The sequence below is a fragment of the Maniola jurtina genome, chromosome 5 (genome assembly GCF_905333055.1).
Source record: "Maniola jurtina chromosome 5, ilManJurt1.1, whole genome shotgun sequence".
Taxonomy (NCBI): domain Eukaryota; kingdom Metazoa; phylum Arthropoda; class Insecta; order Lepidoptera; family Nymphalidae; genus Maniola; species Maniola jurtina.
In genome coordinates this window covers 15,361,502-15,376,451 of record NC_060033.1, presented here as the reverse complement: position 1 = coordinate 15,376,451, position 14,950 = coordinate 15,361,502, and the positions used below count along the sequence as shown (strand labels likewise).

The 14,950-nt window shown below is 37.0% G+C and overlaps 1 protein-coding gene and 1 long non-coding RNA gene across 4 annotated transcripts in view; one reads left to right on the top strand and one right to left on the bottom strand.

Annotated features, from left to right (window-relative positions):
• The window catches only part of LOC123865511 (tubulin beta chain-like), a 27,164-nt gene extending 14,844 nt beyond the window's left edge, over positions 1-12,320 (top strand). Inside the window, exons 1-4 of one of the 3 annotated variants that reach the window (XM_045906575.1) lie at positions 6,128-6,284; positions 7,286-7,394; positions 10,002-10,162; positions 10,588-12,320. In XM_045906575.1, the coding sequence (XP_045762531.1) occupies positions 10,070-10,162; positions 10,588-11,634 (1,140 nt within the window). In that variant the 5' untranslated portion in view covers positions 6,128-6,284; positions 7,286-7,394; positions 10,002-10,069 and the 3' untranslated portion in view covers positions 11,635-12,320. Of the gene's footprint in view, positions 1-6,127; positions 6,312-7,285; positions 7,395-10,001; positions 10,163-10,587 lie in introns of those variants that run through there. The other 2 variants (XM_045906576.1, XM_045906574.1) reach the window with 2 other exon arrangements.
• LOC123865519 overlaps positions 6,635-14,950 on the bottom strand; it is a 24,430-nt gene continuing 16,114 nt past the window's right edge. The window contains exons 2-3 of the long non-coding RNA XR_006795985.1: positions 9,365-9,371; positions 6,635-6,646 (exon numbers count right to left, since the gene is read on the bottom strand). This is a non-coding gene — a long non-coding RNA (uncharacterized LOC123865519). The remainder of the gene's footprint in view (positions 6,647-9,364; positions 9,372-14,950) is intronic.

Below are 14,950 nucleotides of genomic sequence, written 5' to 3'. Positions count from 1 at the left end.
TTCAATGGTAAATTTCATCGCTGCCGTATATGGCAACACTCCGGGAGACATGGCCGAAAATAATGCACTAGGATGTCAACGGCCACCGCGCGATGCAATAAGAAAAAAGAAAAATGTTCTATTTTCAAATTGCAGCCGGCGACGTCTCGGCGGACGAAAATGGACAAAAAAGGAAATTGGTTCTGTCCACGCATACGTATTTTGAGATTAGAATAAAATATGTTTCATAGGTTTTTGATTTCGAGCAATTTTGATTTCTGCAACTTGCTTTTACTTGTTATTACTTAGCTATATAGATTTCGCCATACTACGTACCCATTTTCTTTGAAGATCAAGAATAAGGCATATTTCCATAAGAAAAAGGACGTTTAAAATTCATTTTTAAGCAAAAAATATACCTATTGAGTATAATATTGAGTAGATATGTTGCCAGTCTTTTGCGCTTCCTCATTTAACGGGAATTTTAAGTGAAATAATAATTATTTGATAAGGTGTATCAGAATTCAGAATCGATATAAGTACATATTTTTAAAAGAAATTTTAAATTAAAATTATTCCAAAGCTAATAAGGATGTAAAATTATTAAATGCATAGTAAATACTTATAGAGAGATATAGGTATGTAAGAATAAAAGCAGAACACTTATGAATCAAAAGTCGGAACTCTTTTGCTTGTGTTTGTTTGGTAACATTGTGATTTGTGAGTATATTGTATATCTCACAAATTAGTCTAGGTCTTGCGGCGCCGTCAAAAAAATAACATTATTCACCAAAGGTCAAAGGCATTTTAAACTCTAACAATTACTTAATTAAGGTTAAATTTCCGATGCGAATCAAGATGGTAATTATGGGAAGCCCAACTACTATCGAAAAATGATACCACCACCACAGGTTATGGAAAAATGAACTTTATGTCGAAGAGATAAGAGTCGTGTGGTGGGACTGACGTGGTCGGTGTATTGTGGTGGTCAGTCGCGGAAGGGCATCGATTACTTGCACATAGGTAGGTAAGGTATAATGTATTAGCTTTCTAGGAAATTGATTAATGAGGGCTTTCCTGTGACAGTAGGTGGTAAAGTAAAAAGCTTTTTTATAATAATGTTAAATACTTGCCGACTTTTTCTACCTATAAAGCGATTAGTCATATAACATATTGTAATGTAAAGCATTCAACTTTTTTTGCAAGTTTGTTTTGTACTAAATAATGTATTGAAGAATCCCTATAGCTTTATATAATTGTAATTTGTACATTGATGGAACCTTACGCAAGTGCCAACAACAACCGTACAAAGTCTCAACTCAATACTCAATCTCATGAACGCATGATATACGTGAACGATAAGTAGGTACCAACCGAAATCGAATGAATTAAAAAAACATGATTTTTTATTTTTTTAATACCTATTAAAAAAATATAAAATTGACCTGGCTTATGGTACTAACAACATATCAGTCGATTGTGCAGGTGAATCAACGTTGATTAAAGTTGGTAGCTCGATGGCTGACCGATGCAGAAGGGATTCGAGCCTTTCTTCCATCCTTCGAAAAACTTGCAAGTCTGACCCGGTTAATATCACTTACATCTGATAAGTGATATAATTTAGGTATTCGTACTATTTCAAAAATTCTCACCAGTATGCGATTAATGGAAGGAGTCACGACCTTCAGAAATAAATGGTACAATACCGAGAGAGATTTTTCTTGTATGTAAGATTGACTTAACGAAATAAATTGGAATCTTATCTATGGTACCTACTTGAATCGTCGGCGTCTCGCCAAGCTTATTGGAACTAAATTGGACTCGATTCGATCATCAATGGAGATTTAAACTTGCGATGCTACTTAAATCTCAATACATAATATTGGTTAACTTGATGGCACTCATGCTTTGAATCTCTAATTGTCTCTGCCTATACGGGGGCTTCTCAGATTTTGTTAGAAATTTTTATACCTACTTGTCTATTTTTTAACTCCCGCCCGAAAAGGGGGGTGGGGGATAAGTTTGACGTGTGTATCTGTGTGTTTGTGTATCTGTCTGTGGCCACGTAGCTCCTAATTGAATGAACCGATTTTGATTTAGTTTTTTTTTTTGTTTCAAAGACGGCTATAATCCAAGAAAATTTTTCCAAGCTGTTTGGAGATTATCAGCTCTTTTCTGGTTCTGTTATTAGACCGGTTATTACTATCCGACCAATACATACTAGCACGCCAAATTCTAATCTAATAAAACGTTTTTGAACACTTAGAATCTAAAATTTCATGAAAATAGTGTATGTAAACGGCTGTTCAACACAAATTTTTGTCTACTAGTCACCTCGCCACAGGAGTTATTATGGTTTGATGACCTCATAATCATCATCAGCCTTGTAACACCCACTTTAGGACATTACCCATTATTTGATGACCAAGCATATTAGATATCCTAAGGACTAGTTTTTAACCCTAATTCATACTTATCTAGTACACACTTAACGTAAGAGGTAGATAATGGAATAGGAAGGATCCTAATGTATTTTTGATGACCCCAGCAAAGCAAAACTTCATAGATTTTAATGAAACTTTAACGATGGTGCAGCTGGATTAACTGATCAGATTCTACGATATAAAGAAGAAAATAATATGATTCAAGAAAACGAAAATGGCTGCTGAAGCATTTTCTAGGAGTAAAGTCAATTCAAGATTAGGCTGGTTCAAAAGTTGAATTCTAAAATTTGTATTTTAAGTGAAATAAAGCGTTTCATAGAATAATCAGAGCAGCATAAGACCGAGGCTTGCAGAAATTCCTTTAGGAAACCTATATCTATCATTTGGCGTCGTCACAGGCGTCGTCGTTGAAACTTGATACTAATAACATTGACAGTTTTATTGTACCTAATTACTATTTCAAAAGTTTCCCCTAAGAATTCGGCAAATTGATAAATCACTTAGGTTTTAGTTTACGAACTCTTGTTTGAAGTAGAACATAGATTTTTTTTTAAATATAACATATGCCTAAAAGGGATCAGAAAGTTGATATTGGGAATGTTACTGGGTTAGATCCGAAGTCGTAGATGCTTACTCAATAATAAAAGATAGTAAAAAGAAATTAGCAGAGGTGTTCTGGAGTGGATACTGCGTATTAGCAAGCGCAGTGTGGGACGACCTCCGACCCGCTGGACTGACGGCCGCGGGAAATGGGTGGATGAGGAAGGCGGAGGACCGTGTTTGGTGGCGCGCTCTTGGGAAGGCCTATGTCCAGCAGTGGACACAAACGGGCTGATTGATGGATTTAATAAAAAGCAATTAGATTTTTATAAGAACGTGTAAAAATTAAAAAATAATGCTGATGATTAATGTGATAGTCATATTAGATAGTCTACTGCGCTGCTGCACAACTCAAATAAAACCTTATATTATACGACAACAGTACAGTTGCATGCATGCCACATTCCTATATTATGTAGACCGTTATTCGTATAAGCAGGAAATAGTCACCAAGTTACAAAAATGGCGGCAAAACGGGGCTATAGATAACAATCAGTGCTTAATTGAGAACAAAGTAAAAGTTCCGTTAAATTACACCTGAATATTCGTTATTGGAAGCAGATAATGATAAGTTAATATCTAATTACTTCAGTAGTCATTTTCTTTTCAGTTAAAAAGGCTGCACTGTTTTTTTTTCGTATAAAACTATTTTCAGTGCACATTTTTCAGTCCATTCCACTCCCCCCTAGAAATCTAATCTAGCAAATTGATAGTGTCAAGTTTTTTGACATTAATAATTATTTTTAGTATCAACATACAGAATTGGATATAATAATAATTGAATAAAAAATATTAAATTTTTTTTTTTTAATTTTTGACATGAATTTATTTATTATTATACAGAATGGAAATAAATACTGTTATTAAAAAAGCGAGTTACAAGTTACAATTATTACAACTGAAAAAAACAAAAGCGAAGTAAGCGCATTTTTATTTAAAATAAAATTTTATAACCCAAGAGCAGCTTGGACCACCACAAAGTAAATTGCATTAGCGAAAAATGAGTCGTAGTTTTTATGTAAGTAAATCGTTAATGTACCTACAGGATGATGGGTAAAAGGAAAAGATAAATTGCATTTTTAAATGTTTAGAAATCTACTTTATTAAAAAAAAGGGTAAAATAGTTCAAGCTCTGGTAACCCTAATGCCACTAACATTATTATTATGGCGGGTCCACACGCGACGGGTCAACGTAGTACAGATGAATAATGGCGATAACATCAGATCGGACATTCGATGTTTAAAAGCATTTTTAACCTCCGACCCAAAAAGAGGGGTGTTATAAGTTTGACGTGTGTATCTGTGTATCTGTCTGTGGCATCGTAGCTCCTAAACTAAGGAACCGATTTTAATTTAGTTTTTTTTATTTGAAACGTGGCTTGATCGAGAGTGTTCTTAGCTATAGTTCAAGAAAATCGGTTCAGCCGTTTGAAAGTTATCAGCTCTTTTCAAGTTACTGTAAACTTCACTTGTCGGGGGTGTTATAAATTTTTAATTTACACTTATTAACATCGATCTTACATTGACCTGATATTACTGAACGTTTCGCAGAATGATTTACTTACATCTAACGATCATTCCCTTCCGGTGTTATTCCACGTCGCGGGGTGAAATGAAACGCGATAATTGTGAAGATCCCCTTTTCATTTTTTGTGCGTCTCCATTCAGAGTGACAAAGACATGTTCCGGCGCGGCGAGGGATAAATTAAACATGTTCTAACATGACGTATTTAACTGTTTTGTACCTATTATAAGCGTCACTCAGAAAAGCAGATATTATTTAAATATTTTTGTCAAATTGTTGGAATGTTATCCCAAAACCCACGCGAAGAACACAGGTTCAACGCGTAGAGGTTTTCCGAGAATTTTAATCAAAAGGAAATCATGGCACAATAAATAATTTATCTACCCCGTATTTTTGCAATTACGGGTTTCTGTGAAATACGGGGTAACCCGTAAAATACGGTGCATCTGACAATCCTACATTCAGCTATTTCAGTCTTGCCGGTGTTGCCATCCTGCGTAGCAACTCGCCGTGCTGCCTAGGCACTTTGTGTCTCCAACCACGAAGCCTGTAAAGTAATAACAGACACATATTCTGTTTTTTGCATTATCTGCTCCGAAACTCATTCCATTCAAGGACATACAAAGAGCCAAACACGCATTTTATGTTACAGTCAGAACTGTTATCTGGTCAAAACTATTTTTAACTGGAAACTATCCTTGTCCATCTTTAAAAGTCCTTGACTATTAAAGATGGACAAAAGTAGTTTTAAACTTATAAGACTATTAAAGATGGTCAAAAGTAGTTTTAAATAAGACTATCAAAGATGGTTAAAAGAAGTTTCAAATAACTACTTATAGTGCTTTTGCTTGAAAAATATCGGTTATAAAGCTCCAGCTCCAAACAGTACAGACTTATTCTGTCCTTTAGAGCCAGTGCAGACGAAGGACTACTGTCCGTGGCAGTCAAATGAAGTCCCTCGTTTTTTACTGCGGCATTCCACCGACCTATTCGCTCATCGTATGCGATATGCGATGCAATCTTAAGTGATCCATTTTCACCCGACTACGGCAAAGCCAAAAGGAAAGGTTATCATTTTAGTAGTCTATGTATGTGTATGTACCTACATTGGGACCCCAATGTCTATCGTTTATTCGAACGTCGTGCCTTGTAATTAACTGTCACCACTACATATTGTTTGATAATCAGAAAGTGTGTACCCAATTTTTTTTTAAATATTTTAAAAAATATTGGCCATGCTAATCATGACTAACACTCCCCTTTCCCCTCCAATTAAGCGTAAAGCTTGTGCCAGGAGTTGATACGACAATAGTGCAACGGGTGGGGTTTGAACCAACGACCTTTCGGAATTCGGTCGGCTCCTCAACCGTTGAGCTATCGAGGCTCTAAATTTGAATAAATGATTTTGACTTTGTGCATTGCCACTTCAGCTTCGCAATCTATTTGGCTATGGAAAACTTAAAATTTTTGACTGTTTTTTGCAGTTAAGAGATTTTACCGGTTATGAGCTTTGACTGTAACATAATAGGTATTATTGTTTGTTTACGAATTACGATTAGCATGCTGGAGTCGTCAATCGTCAGTCTACGAGACGACGCGATCCTTGATTGACGCGCCTACTTGCGTCATCACACGTTATCAGTTTAATCCTAAGTGAAAACGAGCTTGTAGGTGTCAGGAGAGTCCCGAAAGGCGTTGGATATTGATAAGGAGCACCGAAAATCTCTGACAATTTGGTATTACGTTGATCTTTTTTACATTTTGTAAGTATAGGTAGCTATAAAATGGTAGCAATAATATTGTGCGCAGTTTATTATTATAAAATACCTATATAAACGCGAAGTGGCGACGGTGTGTTTGTCTATAATATATTTCAGACTGAAGGTGCAAACATAATAGGTATTATGCACTTTGTTTTTTGTTTCAACCATGATAAACTAGAATTACCTACTACTAAACAGACAGACAGACAACAAAGTGATCCTAGATATAAGGGTTCCGTTTTTATTTTTGAGGTACGGAACCCTAAAAACGAACCCTAGAAACGCGCACGACGTCGCATGACACAGCCAGTATAACATAATATATTTACATACAACTATGATGTATGTTAGAGGTTAGAGGAAACGTTCCTATAGGTAATATTTATCAGCGAGCTAAAAATAAAGATGGTTGTATAGACGGCAATGTGCTAGTAAACATATCAAACAGATTTGGGGCATGTCATGCGCTTGATAAATGTGTTAAAATAGCATCAAATACAGGACGTCACAAAAACTCGCGCGTACGAGGGTACGACTTGATTTACAAGGAACTGTATGTAGAACGTGTTGACTGTACAGTGTGATTGCGACTGCAGCTGAATGGTTTTTGCGTGCGTTTAAACTGATGCAGAGCTAGGCGGAGTGGAGCGGAGAAGAACAGTGAAACGTGGCAAGTGTTTCCATTGAAGCGGAGCGAGGTGGAGTATAGCTGAGCTGAGCTGAGCAGACTAGAGCTGCATTGAGCCTTGTTCCGATCAGTCTTTGTCTACCCTACCCGCCACCGCTTGTATTTCGCTTACTTTGTATCGTATTTTTAACGAAAACGAATACGAATGAGTCCTTTTAGTTTCTCTCATCACACATGAGACACATCACACATGAATGAGTGCACAAACGCCATAACCGTCGCGCGTTCTGTGTCCAAAAGTCATAGGAATACAGCAAACGAATAACCCGTTTCTCTTTATTCGCAGTTCTGGGAAATAATCTCTGAGGAGCACGGCATCGACCCCACGGGCGTGTACTGCGGCACCAGTGACCTGCAGCTCGAGCGCATCTCCGTCTACTACAATGAGGCCTCTGGTACGTAGTATTACCAGATGCCACCGTACTTTACGGGTCACCCCGTATTTCAGGGTATCATAAATCATAATACAGAATTTTTATTAATTCAGCCGGAGCTGGCTGGCGAAACCAAACCCTGACGTTTTGTCCAGTAGGTAGATAATGACGGGTCTGCCCGCGAAATTCAAATTTAATGTGGTGTTTCGCAATTTGTAAACTAATACGACAAAGAAGGCTTATGGCACTTAATTGCACCAATGGCAGTATCATCCTCACAGGTTTATATAAAAATCTTTACTTCAAAGGGTCCAGTTTAAGAAATTAGCAATAGTATCGACTAATTTGTAAGCAACTCATGTCAAACTCATTATTTTGACTAATTTCTTAAACTGAACACATTGAAGTAAAGATTTTTATGTAGTCCTGTGAGGATGATACTGCTATTGGCGCAATTACCTAAGTGCCATGAGCCTATTTTGTCGTATTAGTTTACAAATTGCGAAACACCACATTAAATTTGAATTTCGCGGGCAGGCCCGTCTCATGCACCTTAAAGCCTGTTAGTATTCGTTTTGTATCTCTAAGTAGGTAATAAAATCGGAAACATGCAAATATCACTCAACTCAACTAGGTACCTAATTAAATCTAAATCTGCATTTAATTCCCGTAGCAATAAGTGAGAAACGGCAGAACCATGTATATTAACTACATGCAGGTAATTTGGAACTAACTAACTGTACCCACGACGCGCGGCGGAGCGTGACAGATGCGCCGGCGCATTGGGCTCCTAGCGCCATCTATTGGTGTTTGTTTAGAACTTAGAAATCAAACGAGCTGTCAGACTGCCCTAAAAACTAACTAAAAAGAGAAAAACAATATTTGAACATACCACCACCATATTGTTTTTTTTTTAATCTCAGACACTTGACCGATTTTTGTTGTTAAAGCGGCAATACAAAAACTCTGTGAAAATTTCATCTTTTACGGTTCATGAGCCCGTTTGCAGACAGACTGACGGGCAGACGGAAGGGTAGTGGGGACTTAGAAATAGGTACGGAACCCTAAAAAAATCGGCCAAATGCGAGTCAGACTCGCGCACTGATGGTTTCGTACTCGGGTATTTTTCCATCATTTTGCACGATAAATGATTTATCGTGCAAAATATTTATCATAAATCAAAAACATACATAAAAATGAATAAAAATCTGTTTTAGAATGTAGGTACAGTAAAGTCCTTTGATATGATACCCCACTTGGTATAGTTATCTTACTTTGAAAATTAAAACACATTTTAATTTTTTCTTTAATGATGTAACCACAAATTCGCGATTTTCAGATTTAGTCCTGTACTTGTGCTATAAGACTTACCTACGTGCCAAACATGATTCTAGGTCAACGGGAAGTAGGTACCCTATAGGTTTACTTGACAGACACGACGGACGGACGGACAGACAGACAGACAGACAACAAAGTGATCCTATAAGGGTTCCGTTTTTCCTTTTGAGGTACGTATACGGAACCCAAAAAGGTAGGTTCTAAATACCTACTTATTTCTAAGACGACCGTCTCCCGGTCCCGTTAATAATTTGAGAGTAGGTATAAAACGATAAAACAATCTACGCCCGTAAAGAGTGGCAATTATCTCGAGCAGCGAGTTCAACGACCGGCACTCTTAAGCAGATGATTCATGCAAGCGACCGCAGCCATCGCGGCTAATCTAGCCGGAATTCGATGCAGTCTACGATTATTCTTTAAGTTACCCCAGATTAAAGGAAAAGTTAGATAGAACGGTTTGCTAAAAATGAAGCACGTTCAAAGAAGCCGATGTTTCACGGCTTAATCTAGCCGGAATTTGATGCAGTCTAGGATTATTCTTTAAGATACCGCAGGTCAAAGGAAAAGTTAGATAGAACGGTTTGCTTAAATGAAGCACGTACAAAGAAGCCGATTTTCACGGCTTAATCTTGCCGAAATTTAATGCATTCTACGATTATTCTTTAAGTTACCACAGATTAAAGGAAAAGTTAGATAGAACGGTTTGCTAAAAATGAAGCACGTTCAAAGAAGCCGATTTTCACGGCTTAATCTTGCCGGAATTTGATGCAGTCTAGGATTATTCTTTAAGATACCGCAGGTCAAAGGAAAAGTTAGATAGAACGGTTTGCTAAAAATGAGGCACGTTCAAGGAAACCGATTTTGAAAAAGAGCTTTTTCATATCTCCAGTTGTAACCCATGAAATGTACCCGTTTTATATTACAAAAAATATCGAGAGGAATTTCATTGCTCTAACCGCTCTAATTCCGCTGTTGCTGACGCCGTTTTTAAATTATAGAACCTAGGTATTGTTTATGTAAAATAACTAGGTTATAAAATTTTCAACAAAAATGTTACAGCTATGGACTTTATTGAAGTTGTTATAACGCTGCTACAGTTTTCAACAACTTAATCTTGCAACTTAAGCTTAAAAATGTGTGTGTGTGTGTGTGTGTGTGTAAATCAATGTCGTATAGGATTAAATTCTCTCTCTTGTCTCTGATCTGTTTTCCAATATTAAACTACAATGTTCATATTAGAGATAGTTTTATTCTGCCTGTGCTGATATTGGAGATCTCCTTGTTCCTCAGTTGCGACGGCGGAGAACGGCGGCAAATACGTGCCCCGAGCCATCCTCCTCGACCTGGAACCCGGCACCATGGACGCCGTGCGCTCCGGCGGCTACGGCCAGCTCTTCCGCCCCGACAACTTCGTCTTCGGCCAGTCCGGCGCCGGCAACAACTGGGCCAAGGTAACTACTTACAGCTTACATCGTTTGCCTTGGATCAACTTATTATATGTGGATAGTCTGAGAGGCCAACGTTGGTGTAAGCCATCTGATGCAATTTTCACCAGCCTTTCTCCACGACGTGATGTGAGCTGGTGGTTAAATAATGTATTTTAATATTTAGATATAAAAGAATTATTTTGAAAGGCGATATCTCAATTCTGAGCCTTGTATATAATTTCTCGTGTAAAACGATTGCCCAGAATAACGTGACATGAACTAGTAGGAACGAGCGAAAATAATATGGATCGTTCACTCTGATATGGAGATCACGAAGTTTTCCTATCCATAAAAAAATGACAGATTACAGGCACAGTTAACATGAAAAGTTAACTCTAGCTACTTAATAATTCTGACCAATAATTCTAATGACAATCGTTAATTTCTAGGGTCACTACACAGAAGGCGCCGAGCTGGTCGACGCAGTACTCGACGTAGTCAGGAAAGAGTGCGAGAACTGCGACTGCCTCCAGGGATTCCAACTCACACACTCCCTCGGAGGAGGCACAGGATCCGGCATGGGCACCCTCCTCATCTCCAAAATCAGAGAAGAGTACCCCGACAGAATCATGAACACATACTCCGTAGTCCCCTCCCCTAAAGTCTCAGACACAGTCGTCGAACCATACAACGCGGTGCTCTCAATCCATCAACTAGTCGAAAACACAGATGAAACTTACTGCATAGACAACGAAGCTTTATACGACATCTGCTACAGAACCCTTAAAGTGCCCAACCCTACGTATGGAGACTTAAATCACTTGGTGTCCCTTACTATGTCAGGTGTAACAACGTGTTTAAGATTCCCTGGACAATTGAACGCAGATCTTCGCAAATTAGCCGTCAACATGGTACCCTTCCCGCGTCTCCACTTCTTCATGCCCGGCTTCGCTCCTCTAACTTCGCGTGGAAGCCAACAATACCGCGCTCTGACTGTTCCTGAATTAACACAACAGATGTTCGATGCTAAAAACATGATGGCTGCCTGCGATCCACGTCACGGACGGTATTTGACCGTTGCGGCGATCTTCCGTGGAAGAATGTCCATGAAAGAAGTAGACGAGCAGATGCTATCAATTCAGAACAAGAATAGCAGCTTCTTCGTTGAATGGATTCCAAATAACGTCAAGACAGCGGTGTGCGATATACCTCCTAAAGGGCTCAAAATGTCATCTACCTTCATCGGTAATACCACGGCTATCCAGGAGCTTTTCAAGAGAATATCCGAGCAGTTCACCGCTATGTTCAGGCGCAAGGCGTTCTTGCATTGGTACACCGGCGAGGGCATGGACGAGATGGAGTTTAACGAGGCTGAAAGCAACGTTAATGACCTGGTCTCCGAGTACCAGCAGTACCAAGAAGCGACCGCGGAAGACGACACGGAGTTCGATCAAGAAGAGATGGAGGAGCTCGCCCAGGATGAGCAACACGACTGAGTTTGAATCTTTATACGCCCAAATCTCCTAAAGGAAAAGGATAAACGATGTGCCAGAGTATTACATAACGGCTGGACAATTTCCAACTTTGATCGCCAATCGACACAATGGTGCTTATTTCGCCACATAAATCCTAAACAAAATTAATAGATCTATGATAAGTGTAATTCTTTTCCGTAAAGACCATTTTGAAAGGGATGCCACTTTTATACCTGTCAATTTAGTACATCTACCCAAGCTGATTTCAATGAAAACAGCCAATCTTGTGGCAACTAGATATATATGTCGATAAGTGCGTGTAGTTACAGCAACAGCTGGCTTCATTTTTTCGCGAAGGCTCCGTCTATCTTTTTCATTTAGTCTATATCTCAAATATACTCTAATAATAATTTATTATATTTTCACGAAAATTAGAGGCTAAGTCAGGAAATTCTCAAAAAAATACCAAAGTGTCTTTGGAACAAATTTTATAAGCACTGAGACTAGTCAGGGGTCTCTGACCGGTCGTCGAAGTGAATTTTAATATTTTCTATTGAAATGAAATGAAATGAAGTATTATTCTCGAAATATTATGATGTCTATTCGATAATCGATGGAACAGTACCAATCTATGCATTTCTTACTGTTTAAGTTATTTGTCTTGTATGCTTTTATATATTAATTTATAAATAAACGTTTTAAAGAAATTGTAGTTTTGATCAATATCTACCTACCACCTACACTTTTTCAATATTAGTAACGGTCTGCTTATTTTAATAATAAAAAACAAGGAAGGACTTAGGTACCTTCTTCCTAGACTTTTTTTAGACCTAAAAGTTTTTGTTACCTTGACATTGAAGATTAGTCACACAGGAGTTCCGTTGTTGAGGCGTGAAGAAATAAAAGTTTAAACTAAGAAGACCATACATAATCAGTTAGTAACTCTCATCTGTTAAACTTAACATTTTGAAAAAAAGATCCCAGATACTTATTTTAATACCGCCAGTTATAGGTACCAAGTAATATTTTCTAGAAATAAAAAATCACATGGCAATAGCATGGAGATGCCAGCACAGCTCTGGCGCCATATACACATACATGATACAGAATGTTACAGAACCTTTATAACGCCAATAAGACGTATTCTATTCTATTCTATTATTAACAATGTCTAGACTAGACTAGTCTTGCTCTGTCTAGAATTAGCAGTCTCCGCCGATAGTGTTTGAAGACAATGTTTTTTTTACTATTCAGATACAAGTTAGGTTAGCCCTTGACTGCAATCTCACCTAGTGGTAAGTGTTGCAGTCTAAGATGGAAGCGAGTTACCTGGAAGGAGTATAACAGTTTTCATTAAACCCATCCCTTTGGTTTCTACACAGCATCGTATCGGAACGCTAAACCGTTTGGCGGCCGGTAGGGTTGTAACTAGCCACGGCCGAAGCCTCCCGGGACCTCCCACTAATAAAGACCACAGCACTTATCACTGCCCCAGGGAGGAGGTCAACATATTGTACATATTACATGTAAGATGTGTGGTATACATCGATTCGCAATAAGTACATAATAAATATTATTTTTAAGGTACCGGTCACTAAGAAATAAAACAGTTCGTAATAGACAAATATTTTATTTTCGTAACTTAAATTCCTTATCATCTAATCATCACCTAATATTTACAATAACATGAACACAATAGAAAAACTATGGGAGTCCCACGCTACGTTATTAGACAATGGCGCTCATATGATTGTTCAGAAAACTTTAAACTATTATTATTGGTAAAAATCCTGTTCTGTTTGTAGACGGATCCTTCTAATAACAAGCATCGCTCTAAAGATTGTTATAATTCATACATTTTGAGAACTCATTTGCCATTTTGTTCTGTGTCAACTGTCATGTCAAAAATACGGATTACCCTCAAATTAAGAACTAGAATCGAACTTTTGACTATACACATGGAGCAAATATGGTGAGTGAGATCTAAATATGTATGTATTTATATGTTATGTATGTTATGTTATATTAGAGTATTTAGAGTTCTGTGATGGCATGTGTTTTAGTTAAAGTTTTGTGTACAGCCAAATAAGCTCCAAATTACCTTAAAAATTATCATATTTTACTGTAGTAATTAAAGTAAACCAAAATCAATTAATGTTAAAAGCAGGCAGTCTGTGCAAGAGTGACCTAACTCAAAATTCAATGATTATTACTTATTTTACTTATTCGTTCTTTCCTTACTACATATTAGTTTTAAATGCAAAAATATGGCCTTATTTTTTTTTATTGACTTAATACTATTTTCGTGAATTTTTAATGCAAATTGTCTAACAATAATATAAAACTAACACAAAAGTACTATTCCCATAAAATTACTCACACAGACTGCCTTATTCAATTATTATTGTCATTTTATATAAAAATAAAGAAACATGATAAATGCATAAATTGTCCAATAAATCAAATACAATACATATCAAAATTCAGAAGAAAAGCAGCATAATACAAAATTTTATTATCTGAATCTGCTATCTGATTTTTCAAAACCACTACCAGAATTTTTAAATTTTGGATTAATAGACATTTTGATGACTTTCTCTAAACTAAATTAAAAATATCTGCACGTTTTTCTATTTAATATTGCTAAAATGAATTTTAAATTAACAACATAAAATTTTAGTGCTATTCTAGTAAAGTCTATGATCAAGACTGGCACCTAGTCACAAGGTTTGCCAGTTTTGAATTAAAATACGTTTGTCTGTGCTTTTCTTATTACATTGGTAAGAAAAAGATGTGAATACTCTAAAAAGTTGCTCTCGGAATCAATACCACTGTCTTACTTTATTTATTTTAAATCTAACATATGAAAACAAATCAAAAAATTCAAAATTTTGTATTAGGTCGCTTTTGACTTTTAGTCAATCTGGTATTTGCGACAAAAATAACTTAAAAAATACATTCTTATGTAGAATTATCGCTAGTGTTACTTTAACAAGTGTTCATTGCAATTGAGATTCAATAAACAATAGAAAAATATTAATAATAAAAAAAACTTAAAGCCAATATTTAGCTGCGAGTGAAGTTATATAAAACGATGTTAAAGGCAATCGCTTACTATGCAACAGATGTTTAATGATGAACCAACTGTGCGGCAGAATAGAGATGTTGCCTATTAAAAATAAATTATTTCATCATCATCATAATGTTAACCATTATGATGATGATGAAATAATTTATTTACCCATCGTCTCTACTGAGCACAAGTCTCCACTCAGACTGAGAAGGGTTAAGGCCGTATTTCACCACGCTGCACTGGCTAAGTGTGGATTAGCAGACT